This window comes from Labeo rohita, chromosome 23 (assembly GCF_022985175.1).
Source record: "Labeo rohita strain BAU-BD-2019 chromosome 23, IGBB_LRoh.1.0, whole genome shotgun sequence".
Lineage (NCBI taxonomy): Eukaryota > Metazoa > Chordata > Actinopteri > Cypriniformes > Cyprinidae > Labeo > Labeo rohita.
In genome coordinates, this window is record NC_066891.1 from 18,384,143 (window position 1) to 18,397,244 (window position 13,102).

The window sequence follows — 13,102 nt, forward strand, 5'->3', positions numbered from 1 at the left end:
AAAAGGACAGCTTCCATACAGGAAAGGCAGTGTAGGCCTGGATTAAATCAATCTGTTACCCTTCAGGTGGAATGCTATGAATTGACCAGGACTGATGCCGAAGATATGGATGTAGGTTTTGCCAGTTTCTGTAGGTTGTACATGACGTACGTGACTAGAATAAGTGCCTCATCCCTGAGCTTAACTGCACATAGGTGAAGACACAGGGAACACAAACAGGAAGGAGAAGAAATTGAAAAGAACTGGGAGAATGCACCATTTGTGATATACACAAATGTTTAGCAGGAGTGTTTTCCATGAAGGACAAGATCTGATGAGATAATAATGAACAGTACAATAGAGGGAGGTGAGGACTGAAGGTCAGAAAACATGGTTAAGTCACTGTGACTGGCTGATTACACTGTCAAAAAACAGGGAGGTTTACCCATAAATGGATATTTTTTCAGCATTTACTCACTCTCATTTTGTCCAAACCTGACGTCTGTGGGGGAAAAAAGAAGATAATTTAAGAAATGGTTCAAGTGTCCATAAAATGAAAGACAATGGGGTTTAACAACCTCTTTTCTGAATATACCCAAAAGACATTTTTCCAAATATTGTTTTTTTTTTAGAACAGTCATACAGATTTAAAATGACTCAATAGCTGGGTTTGCATAAAATATTTGCAAATAAGCTTAATTTCCATCCAACGAGTCAAAGAGAACAAAATCGTCATTTCCTGATAAACTGGCACTATATATCACAAAGAAAATTAGGAGAAGCCACTGAAGATAATAATTTTTTTATGTATAATAAATTACTTGTGCCTCAGAGCAAGCAGACGAAACATAATAAATGCGGTCATTGCTTTTGAAGGTGGATGCTGCTGTTTGGAACACAGTCGTGAAAGACAGTTTTGGGAGGCAATTATACAGAAATACTTCAACGATGTTGCTCAAGCATTTAAAGGAGATGTCCACTTCCAGAAAAAAAATGTACAGATAATCTACTCACCCCCTTGTCATCCAAAATGTTCATGTCTTTCTTTCTTCAGCCGTAAAGAAATTATGTTTTTTGAGGGAAACATTTCAGGATTTTTCTCCATATGATGGACTGATATGGTGCCCCGAGTTTGAACTTCCAAAATGCAGTTTAAATGCGGCTTGAAACGATCCCAAATGTGGTTGTAAATGATCCCAACCGCAAAAGAAGGGTCTTATCTAGTGAAACGATCGGTTATTTTCATTAAAAAAATACAAGTTAAATACTTTTTAATATGCTCATCTTGTCTTGCTCTCCCTGAACTCTGTGTATTCTGGTTCAAGACAGTTGGGTATTTTCTCCCTCAACTTCAAAAATCATTTCAAAATCATCCTACATCATTGCAGAAGTCCCGAACCAGTCTTTGCAAAGTGAACACGCAAAGAAGATCAAACACCCTCAACAAAAAAGGTAAAACAGCGATATAGGACAATTTTGAAGTTGAGGGAGAACATGAGATGGGAAGTTTTCGACATACACTAACTGTCATGAACAGGTAAAAAAAACAGTTCAGGCAGAGTGAGACAAGACGAGCATCAGACATTAAAAAGTATATCAATTGTATTATTTTTATGAAACTAACTGATCGTTTCGCAAGATAAGACCCTTCTTCCTCAGCTGGGATCGTTTACAACCACATTTGAGATCGTTTGAAGCCGCATTTAAACTACATTTTGGAAGTTCAAACTTGGGGCACCATAGAAGTCCACTATGTGGAAAAAAATCCTGAAATGTTTTCCTCAAAAGACACAATTTCTTTACGACTGGAGAAAGAAAGACATGGGGTGAGACAAGGGGTGAGTACATTATCTGTCAATTTTTGATCTGGAAGTGGACTTCTCCCTTAAGAATGACCATAACAACATTTCCAATGATGTGCAATGAGATCGGTCCATTGGTTAGTAAGGTTATGCTGTCCCACAGCACAAAATCTCATGACTTTTTTGATGTGCAAGGAGAAATGTATACAGCAAATGTATTTCCATCTCCCATTATTTTCATTAACCCTTTTTTTCCAAGTCAAAAACCACCTCAAGTGAGTGTAAAAACTTTTTTGTGAATTAATCGAGTTTCCCTTACTCGTTTCTAATGCAATACTTCTAAATGCGCATAAAAACAGGGTGATGGAAACAGCTGACATAATTTACATTTTTAATGATACTTCATGTGATTTGCTTTTGATATTTGTAACTTTTTATAATGAATTTGGTATGCATAAAGACTTGTATTCAAAATACTAATTTTAACAGTATAGGCATTCCCTGGGAATCATATCTATGACTACTATTTAAGTAAATTTTTAGAGCTGTCACTAACAATTATTTTGGTAATGGAGTAATTGGATGATTATTCTGACGATTAATTAAGTAATTGGAGAATTATAAATTTTTTGTGGTAATAAAAAAAATGAACATAGGAATATATATAATAGGAATAAGGCAATAATTAGCTCAAATGAAGTATCAAAAGCAAGTAGTCATATGGTTTAAAGCTGTTAAAATATATACTGTATTATAAACAACAGAGCTAATATATATTATACATTATATCAAAGGCCTGCAGAGGGCGCCAACAGCACTGACAATTGTTTTTACACTTTACTACATGATCTAATCCTTTAATATTGACTAAACAATATTTAATTCAAATGTCCACTTAATCTTTAATATTTGGACATTTCTTCACAATATATGCTGCAGCCCGTGTAATTTACTGAATATGTGGACATCAAAACGTGTAAATCAACGTGTAAAGTGAGGATTTGAGCTTTTATTTTGAAACAACGATGAACAATCAGCATACTGAGAAAGATACTGATGTATTCTCCTGTTTGCATAGGTTTATAAATGATACGCCTGCATAAGGGCAAATTGCAGTCGATGATTTTTTAAAATTTAGTGTTGTGACAGCCCAATAAATTGTTATTTTAATAATTATTATAACTATTCAGAAAAAAAAAATATGATCCAAAACTGTGTCATGGAACTAGAAAAAAAACTCACTGATGTGTTCATCATACTCAAGTGGGAAGAGAAGACGAAATCTCCAAATGTACTGTAAAAATCAGTTCAATGATTCATAAGAAATGTTAAAGTATCCATAATGGTATTTTAAGACTCGTGTAGGCAGGGGAGAGGAACTCATTGTGTTAAAAGACCGCAGGTACAACAAGACAGTAGGAGGACAGATTTTATTCATTAGAAAGACAGAAACCATCAAAGCTTTCATTCGTCTTCCAGTCTGAGTCTTCACTCAGCTCCTACTGTCTTTAATATTAAGTGGAATCATTACCTATGATGACACAAATTGATTTCATTGTGGTTTTGCCACAATATAATGAGGGACTCCTGCTGCTTGCTGTATTCTGAGAAGCCAATGCAAATGTTGCATTTCCTTTTTTAAGCCATTTGCCTGCTCGCTGCATGAGCGAACCCTCCGCCCAATTATAATCAGCGATCTCCACATAGTTCATAGTTCCCTCATCACTGAACTGTCTGCAAGCAACAACAGAGCAGAAAATAATTTACACCCGCCTTTTTAATAAGCAAACTTAGCTCAGTGCGCCAATGTAAATTTACAACATCAGTCTGCGGGAGGAAGGCCGGGTGTACTTTTTCTTTTTTTTGTCAGAATTATGGACATATTATAAAACCAAGCTCCAAAACAAATGCAAATGAAGGCTTGTGAATGGATTTCAATGAAATGATGCTCGTGCCAAATGCTTTGCTTTGGGCCTCGTTTCTTTGCGACAAAAAAAAACAACATTTTTTAAAAGTTCCATTAAACCCATTAGCGAAAATCAAATATAACCGAAGACATTTAAAGCTAGAAGACCGTCTCGGTACAGCAGGAGATGCGGCTATTGCTCCGGTTTGCGATATAACGAGTTTTTAAAGCATGCTGGCAGCTGCGGTAAAAGGGCCCTTCATGAGACCCTTCGTTCAGCAGTTGTGCTGCTTTTTTAACTCGGATGCCTGTGTCCTAGCAGAATCTAAATGAGGTCCCTGGGGTCTCGCACAGCCAGGGCCACATACAAGACATCCGCATCATTACCTTTCTCTGTCTTCCTACAGGCTGTTCTTCAGCTATAGATACTTTAAATCTCCCAGTGGGGAGAGAGTGGAGCTAAAACAGGAGCTGGTGTGTGTAACCTTTGGTCAATAGACACCTGCGGATAAAAGCGGCGATTGACTGAAGCAAAAATCAATTTGACGAGTGACGAACAGCTATAGTCCAAAGCGGCGGTACAAACACAGGAAGGATAGCAGAAGAATAAAATATAATACCTCATTCTTATTTGACGGATTGGCAGATTTACATTCGATGGATCGAGAAAAAGGAACAAAACAGGTTGTGATAGAGAGTTGGGTGGGTAAACGTGCATTCGCTTGCGAGTGTTTATGAATTATGTATTAGCATTGAGTGGATTACCGCTGAAAGGCAGCGCGGTAACTCACGCTTAAATGCCGTAATGAGAAAAAGATACACTTGCTTACCAACTAACTGTGACTTTAATTCAGCATTATGCACAGACCTTTGGGTTGCTCAGTGTTTTGGTCTGAGATGCGCTTACTCAAGTGAACATACACACAACGGCCCTACACACACACTTTCAGCCACGATACAGACGCATGGTCACTGATGGCTTGAAAGTATAATGATTATATTTGTAAGAAGGGGATTTGTGCAACCCAGAAATTAAAACCACCCACAGACACTACATCCAAAATTTCAGCAGGATGAGTGTAATAATGGGGTCAGATCATGCATTTTTTATTCATTTATTTTCACAATGTTAAGCCTTCCTGCACCAAAAACAGTGGCGTTTTGACATTTCATTTTGTTCCACAGTTTTGTCTGAAGCAAAATACAGTTTATCGTAATGCATTTTATGAAGTCTGAAACAATCACACAGCACCTGACTAAACATTAATGGCTGACAACAGAACTTCTAGCCTCTCTATCGCCATCTTTGTTCAAAACTTTGTTCTATATGAATAAAATACATCGTCAGATTTTAATTGAAAGGATTACTGACGGTTTCCTTACACACCAGCGCATTTAACAAACTCACAAACATCAGTATGTAGGCTATTTAACAAATGTCTTTTTTGCTAGTGATTAATTTAAATGTCTGAAACATTATTTTTATGTGGTTGGAAAACACTGAACTGTGATATAGGCTAAAAGCACTGAGTGTGTCTATCTGGCTCAGGGCCAGAAAAGGTGCAAAAGCACGTTTGAATTTTAGCAGTGAAAGTTTAAATACTCCAGTGATCGTCCGCATCTAATGGTTAAAATCGACCAGTCTTGGGGGGTTAGAGTGGGTCAAACTGAATTTGAGGTGGCACAAATCAGATTGGAGAGGTACCCCTTGGCTGAAATCACATTCGGTTTAGCTTTTCGCGTTTAAAATCGTATTCCGGGGGTGAAGAGGCGGGTGGTGGGGGGTGGTAGGTGGTTCAGGACGTCATAAGGGGGACTCAGCCCCCCCAATCCCCCCCTTTTGACGCCGGGCCTGTGACATCAGTGGTTCAACCGTAATGTTATGAAGCCACGAGAACACTGTCTGTGAATCACTAACGCCGTCAAATTACTGGTATTTGCGCCATTATTTAACACCCAAAAAAGCATGTCTTTAAGTGCCCCATTAAGGATTTTTGAAAATATCCTTTCATGCAGTGTGTAACACAGTTCTAAGTGAATGAAGTTATTGTCTCTCAAAAGAAAGATTCGACTCCAAATCATTGAAACAAGTCATTTTTAAAATGAATCCCAAGCATATTGACCGCCCCCTTATTGTACGCGCAGACCCCGGAAACCTTGAACCCTGTAGTGGATTCCTGTGGATAGCATCGTGTCAGGTAAGTCCGTTAGGGTATGTCTGAAAAAAACTCCCATCTCATTTTCTCCTCCAACTTTAACATCGTCATACATCGCTGCAGAAGTACCAACCCAGTGATTACAAAGTGAACGTGCAAGGAGGGTCAAACACCCTTTACAAAAAAAGGTAAAACAGTGATGTAGGACGTTTTTTGGAGGCGAAAATGAGATGGGAGTTTTTCAACATACCCTATCTTGAACCAAAGTGCACAGAGTACGCATGCGCATCACAGAGCTAGACAAGATGAGCATTTGTGGTTAAAAGTGTATAAATATTTTTTTTAAGAAAATGACCAATTGTTTCACTAGATAAGACCCTTATTCCTTGGCTGGGATCATTTAGAGCCCTCTGAAGCTCCATTGAAACTGCATTTTTAACCTTCAATCCGTTGAGCACCACTGAAGTCCACTAAATGAAGAAAAATCCTGGAATATTTTCCTCAGAAAAAGTAATTTCTTTGCGATTGACGGAAGAAAAACACAAATATTGCGACATTTTTATTCTACACATATTTTATTCTATACATTATTATTTATAGTTTTATTCTGAAAGTCCTTCGAGAATTGTTGCTCTCATGAACTCTGTAGCATGCAAAATACGTATTTAGTTGTATGTGTTGTGTTCGCTTCGTGCAGCTTGTAAGTCTCTGGCTAACTGGCTAACAGCAATATCTGTTCGCTCACAATTATCTAGAAATGTGTCAATGAATAGTGAATGCTGGTCGTTGTTATTACTTGGAGTTATGATAAAGAATAGAGCAATACGTTGGTGTAAAAATGGCAGTGCTTTAATAATACGTTTCTGCGCTGGGCTAACACATATATACCATGGCTGTTTGGGTGTTTAATGTAATGGTAATGAGAGTTCCGTTTCTGACATGCGCTGCACGCAGTAGACCAATCACAACAAAATGGGTCATCAGACCAATCACTGCAGATTAGCGTCACACAAAGGAGGAAATAAATCATTGAGCGGTTGGGAGTTGTTGAGCAAATAGGATTTTTTTCCCCACACATATTAATTTATTTGGAATGCCAGAAGAACACATTTTCCGAACCATGTTATTTTTAATTTGCTTCAGGCAATAAAAGACAACTTGGAACCCTCAACTAGGGGTCATGCAATACCAGGTCTATTAAAACTTCTTTCAACCCTTCATTTTTTGGCCTCCAGTTCTTTTTAACATACTGTGGCTTCTTTATTTCTTTATTCTTTATTTGTGACTGCACTAATTTGCACTGCGCTTGGTATATTGTGTTGGTTGATATGTAAATGAGATGTTGCATCTGTGTCCTTTAAAGGAGAAGTCCACTTCCAGAACTAACATTGACAGATAATGTACTCACCCCCTTGTCATCCAAGATGTTCGTGTCTTTCTTTCTTCAGCCGTAAAGAAATTATGTTTTTTGAGGGAAACATTTCAGGATTTTTCTCCATATAATGGACTGATATGGTGCCCCGAGTTTGAACTTCCAAAATGCAGTTTAAATGGGGCTTCAAACGATCCCAAATGCGGTTGTAAACAATCCTAGCTGAGGAAGAAGGGTCTTATTTAGCGAAACAATCGTTTATTTTCATAAAAATAATACAATTTATATACTTTTTAATGTCAAACGCTTGTCTCACTCTGTCTGAACTGTTTTTTCCCGGTTCATGACGGTTAGGATATGTCGAAAAATTCCCATCTCATGTTCTCCCTCAACTTCAGCATCTTATATTGCTCTTTTACATTTTTTTGAGGGTGCTTGATCTTTGCATGTTCACTTTGCAAAGACTGGGTTGGTACTTCTGCAGTGACGTAGGATGATTTTGAAATGATTTTTGAAGTTGAGGGAAGAAAATACAATTGCGACAAGATGAGTGTTTAAGATTAAAAAGTATTTAAATTGTATTTTTTTGTTTCACTAGATAAGACCCTTCTTCCTCGGCTGGGATCATTTACAACTGCACTTGGGATCGTTTGAAGCCGCATTTAAACTACATTTTGGAAGTTCAAAATCAGGGCACCATATCACTCCATTATATAGAGAAAAATCCTGAAATGTTTTCCTCAAAAAACAAAATTTCTTTAAGGCTGAAAAAAAAAAGACATGAACATCTTGGATGACAATTGGGTGAGTACATTATCTGTACATTTTTGTTCTGGAAGTGGACTTCCTCAATTTGTGTGCTCTTAGTAAATCATTCACAGAAATTTCCACGCCCATCAACGCTGTTTTGGAATTTGCCCTGTTTAGTAAAACTAGCCCAAAAAGTATTCTTGTAGCTTCAAAACATTATGGTTGAACCACTGATGTCACATGAACTATTTTAAAGATGTCCTTATTATGTTTCTGGCCCTTGAATGTGGTAGTTGTGTTGCTGTCTATGCAGGGTCAGAAAGCTCAAAAATATAAGGTTTTATGAGTTTGAAAGAGTATAAGGGTAAGTAATTAATTACAGAATTTTCATTTTTTGGTTAAATCCAAATTTGAAGTACTACAATTATTTTTAAAAATTAAACTGAAATAAAAATAAATTAAAACTATATAGAAATGACTAAAACTTCAAAAGATTCATAAATACTATTACACAATTTCTAACTGGAGTAACAAACACTTTTTTATAAACTGGAAAAAAAATTCTAAATTATTTTCTGTGATATTTGACAGCCTGCCACACATGCTGTTGACAGTGCTTAAACTGTTTTTACCCAAAATATTTATTTTAATGAGCTATTTTTGAATCTATGTAAATGCCCATTTTAAATGTGACATGAGCAACAACGGTTACTTATGAGTTGTGGGTTTGCTGTCAGGTCTAATATAGTTGTTTTAGTCAATAACAGCCTCTTTGCATAGCTTGCGTTACATTCCGACAGATTCACAAAACAAACCTCACTGAAATGTGTCGCACAAACTATAAAGGTCAGATTGATTCGATCGGGCACCTTGTTAAATGAAAGTTTCTGGTTGAGTGTAAGTTAAGCTTTATCGGAAGCATTGGTGGACATACTGTCAATTACCAGTGAAAATAATTTAGACCAATTTTACAAGCTGAGGGACGGGTAAAAAATTGTCTGTGGTAATCGACAGTATGCCACAAATGCTGTTGAAAAAACTGAACTTGTTAAACCCAGATCATTCCTTTAAAAATAAACCTCACCTACACGCTTCTAACGTTATGCAAGGCCGCATGTGTTACCCTACAGCAAGGAACAGCTTGCAGACCTGCACAAACAGGAAGGTGGTACTTCCACCTTGAGTTGCTAAGATGGAAGAAAAATGCTAAATTTACGTACATGTCAGGGAACAAATTGTTTAGATTATTTTTTTATGTACTGTAGGTGATTACACTAAATTCATATAAATATTGCATTCAAATTTTCAATCAGGGTGAATGGGTGCCGTCAGAATGAGAGTTAAAATGTTTTCAACAATAAACCACTGCATGTTCTATATGAATAAAATACATCGTCAGATTTTAATTGAAAGGATTACTGACGGTTTCCTTACACACCAGCGCATTTAACAAACTCACAAACATCAGTATGTAGGCTATTTAACAAACTTTTAAGCTACTAACACTGCATATAATATCCTCCAGTGAAACAGTTCTTTCGTCTGAATCAGGAGAGAAATATGCACAGATCAGGTACCGATTACAAGCAAGAACAGTCCAGTATTTTGATGTATTTTACTCTAAGAGGATAACAGGAAATTGACTTTTTCATTTTTATGTTTAAAAATGCCAGAAAGTTACAATGCCTTGATGGATTTGTTTTTTACTGCAGTTTTTCACTTCAGAAGACATTAACTGATGGACTATAGCAGTGTGGGTTAGTTGCGGATTATTGTGATGCTTTTAGCTGTTTGGACTCTTATTCTGATGGCACCCATTCACTGCAGAAGATCCATTGGTGAGCAAGTGATATAATGTTGTTTTAATTTTTCCAAATCTGTTATGATAAAGAAACAAACTCATTTACATCTTGGATGGCCTGAGGGTTAGTAAGTTTTCATTTTGGGTTGAACTATTCCTGTCACCTGATAAAAACAGTGGTTGGAAAGGAAGAATTTATGATGCAATAATTATTGAACCTTCTCTGCTGCATAATGTTTAGGTTGATTGATAATTGCACACGAGCAAGTAAAATTATGCACAACCCTCACCTATAGACATTCACATGCATTGCAACTCACACACGCAGACACACACACACACACACACACACACATCCTTCTGGCACTTTCTTTCACCAGCTGTGATGCTAAACTAACATTGCAGACTGTTCAAGATTCTGTTTGAAAAATGCCTCCACTACTCCACTCTCTACTACTTTATTATTTTCATGTAAAATGAATCATTACAGAAGCTGTGGTATTTTCTTTTTCCACTCAAACCCCAATTGATGACCGTACTCTAAACGGTCTCCACGCTTTATCGCTCTATTCTCATGAAGCTTTGATCCTTTACACCATTGTTCATTTACCCAGCTCCCCCTCTTCCTGCTCAGCCTGTGTTTGCAAATGTGAAAGTGGAAAGAACACACATAAAGAGAAGAGCGAACAAAGGACACAACCTGGGATGATACAATTTTCAGATTTAAATCAGCGATGGACAAAGGCTTTGTGCTGAACGTTGTTACACAAGCCAAATTTGGCAACAGAAATGGAGAGCATCTGTTATGCACACAGCCAATTAAAAAACTGTTATGTCATTCATTGTTTGTCACAATCACAATTTTTTTTTTTAATTAAATGAAAAGAAATGCAGAAATACCTTAAACACCCACAAAGTAGTTTGCAGGTCAGATGTAATTACATCATACAGTTAGAACGATCTCAAAATCCAAGTGTACAGCAGCTGTAAACTGAGCATCTGCAGTAGCATGAGCCTCAGGCTCATTTTCTATATAAGTGACACATCTGCACATGCTATACACTTTTACACTCACCCATACTCAACTCATTCCACTTTTGGACCCTGGATTTGCATTAGACACCAACATAGCAGCCTACCATAAATTAGCATACATATTAATATTACTATGCCCACATATATCTCACAAAAAAAGATTATATAGCCAGTGCTAAGTAGCAATAGCCAAAAACATTGTATGGGTCAAAATTGTTCTTTTATGTCAAAAATCATTAGGATATTAAGTAAAGATCATGTTCCATGAAGGTATTTTGTAAACTTCCTATGGTAAATATATCAAAACTTTTTGATTAGTAATATAAATTAGTAAGAACTTTATTTGGACAACTTTAAAGGCATTTTTCTCAGTATTTAAATTTTTTGTACCCTCAGATTCCAGATTTTCAAATAGTTGCCTCCATTGAGGCGACTGAATTTTAACAGGGTTTGTTGGGGGTAATGAATGGGGGAAAGTCATTTGAAAGATATGATTCGGATATGATTGGATATGACTGGTTATGTTCGGCTGTGATTAATTCATGCAGTAAATAACACCTCTTTTGTTCATGCACGTTCCACGTTCGCAAATCAGTCTGAATGAGGAAGGAAGACTAATTTTAAAAAATAACAACTCACACACTTTGATATAACCACTTTGTTACTTCAAAATAAGACTTGAAAACATGATATGTTGGAGTTTTTAGTGAGTAATCAGCTTGGTGAATTTTAAAGTCAATCTTTGTGTCTGTGACCAATATTTGCAGAGCTTTAATGACTGGTGATCCGAAAAAAATCAGAAATAGTTAGACGCTAACTATCAAAATGAACAGCTGAACATAAGTTCACAAATAAAATATATTGTTTAAATTGTTACTGCCTTTAGTTATTATTTTGGAATAAATGTAAAATACTTAACACTAAAAAATACTAACTTTATGAGATTCATTCTTGGCTTTAATAAATAAAACTTTAATTACATTGTTCATTTAAAAATATAAAATAGAATTGTTTTTCTCTCTTTTTCTGATGTGAACATAATGTTCATTTAACCAAGAAAATGTGACTGAGACATGAATGTAGGCTACATTTGATTAAAAAATTGATATATAATTTATAATAATATAGCCCTGTAAAGTGCACTACTGTTTTTTGACGAGACAAAGTGATAACCCATTCTTATTTCACCGCATTCTGTCAAGACAATACATCTTCGACTACAGTCCAACATTAAATAGTATTTAGGATCGTTATGCATAATATAAGACTAAGTATTACAGCCTGCACGCCACAAACAAGCACATCTGTCATAACGCACAATGATTCTCCCACTAAAAGCCTTTAAAATGTATTTTGGGCTGCAGTTTGTCATATTAATGGAGTGCTATGACTAGTTTTCCGCCCACTTTGTCATCTCACCTGAGTACATGTTCGTTCATTTATTTGTCTTCGACGTTGAAAGCAGCTTTATCTTCGGACTGGAAGGTAAACATTTTAATATTTACTCCGCTTACTTCCGTTAAATCTCATACAACTACCAAGGTATGACTATGGTGATTCAGTGTCTGGAGACATAGCCAAGATGAGCTAGTCAGGCTGTACTGGATAATAGAGAGCGCAACTTGTGTAAGCGCGCGAAGAGTTTTCTGTTCGTCCCTTTGCATTTTGGAGTAACCGCCAAACTGATTCAACTGAGTGAGTCACCTATGTTGGAACCTCCCCTATAGAACTCAATGATTTAAAAAGATTTAACCGACTCATTGAAAATGAGAGATTCAAAAGAGTCATTAAGTCTCGAATTGGACATCGCTTGTTCTGATTCAAAACAAAGAAAAGACGTCTTTATTGAAGAAATATTGTCAGTAAAAATACAACACTGTAGCACTGTTTTGCATTCTTATCAAATAAAATGGCTTAACTACTGATTTAAAAAGAGACATACCACCTTTCAACTAAGAAATGTAGAAATGTAAGACAGATATTAGAATTGTAAGCTGCGGTGTAAAATAAAATAATCAATTTTACAACAAAAGAATTGTAATTAAAACAACAGTAAATAATATTTTTTATATACACACAGCAGCCATTTGTATAGTTAATTTAAAATAAAAGTCATGTGACTGTTAATCAACGTTGGAGATATCGATAAATATGTGAATGTGTCATGTAATTACTGAAATATTGGGCGATTCCTCATTTTCAGTAAATATTTTTATGTCTAAAGGGGTTAAAAAAACTATTTTGGGAACTCTTGGTGTGGAGTTTGACTGCTGGACACGGTTTGGCATCAATAAAATGGGA

At 36.2% G+C, this 13,102-nt stretch overlaps 1 protein-coding gene across 2 annotated transcripts in view; it reads right to left on the reverse strand.

Moving 5' to 3' along the window:
- The window catches only part of camkvl (CaM kinase-like vesicle-associated, like), a 55,317-nt gene that overhangs the window by 22,010 nt on the left and 20,205 nt on the right, over positions 1-13,102 (reverse strand). The window contains exon 2 of one of the 2 annotated variants that reach the window (XM_051095994.1): positions 458-481. The exons of the other annotated variant lie outside the window; for it this stretch is intronic. Coding sequence (XP_050951951.1) covers positions 458-463 — 6 coding nt within the window. The 5' untranslated portion in view covers positions 464-481. The remainder of the gene's footprint in view (positions 1-457; positions 482-13,102) is intronic. 2 annotated transcript variants of the gene reach the window in all.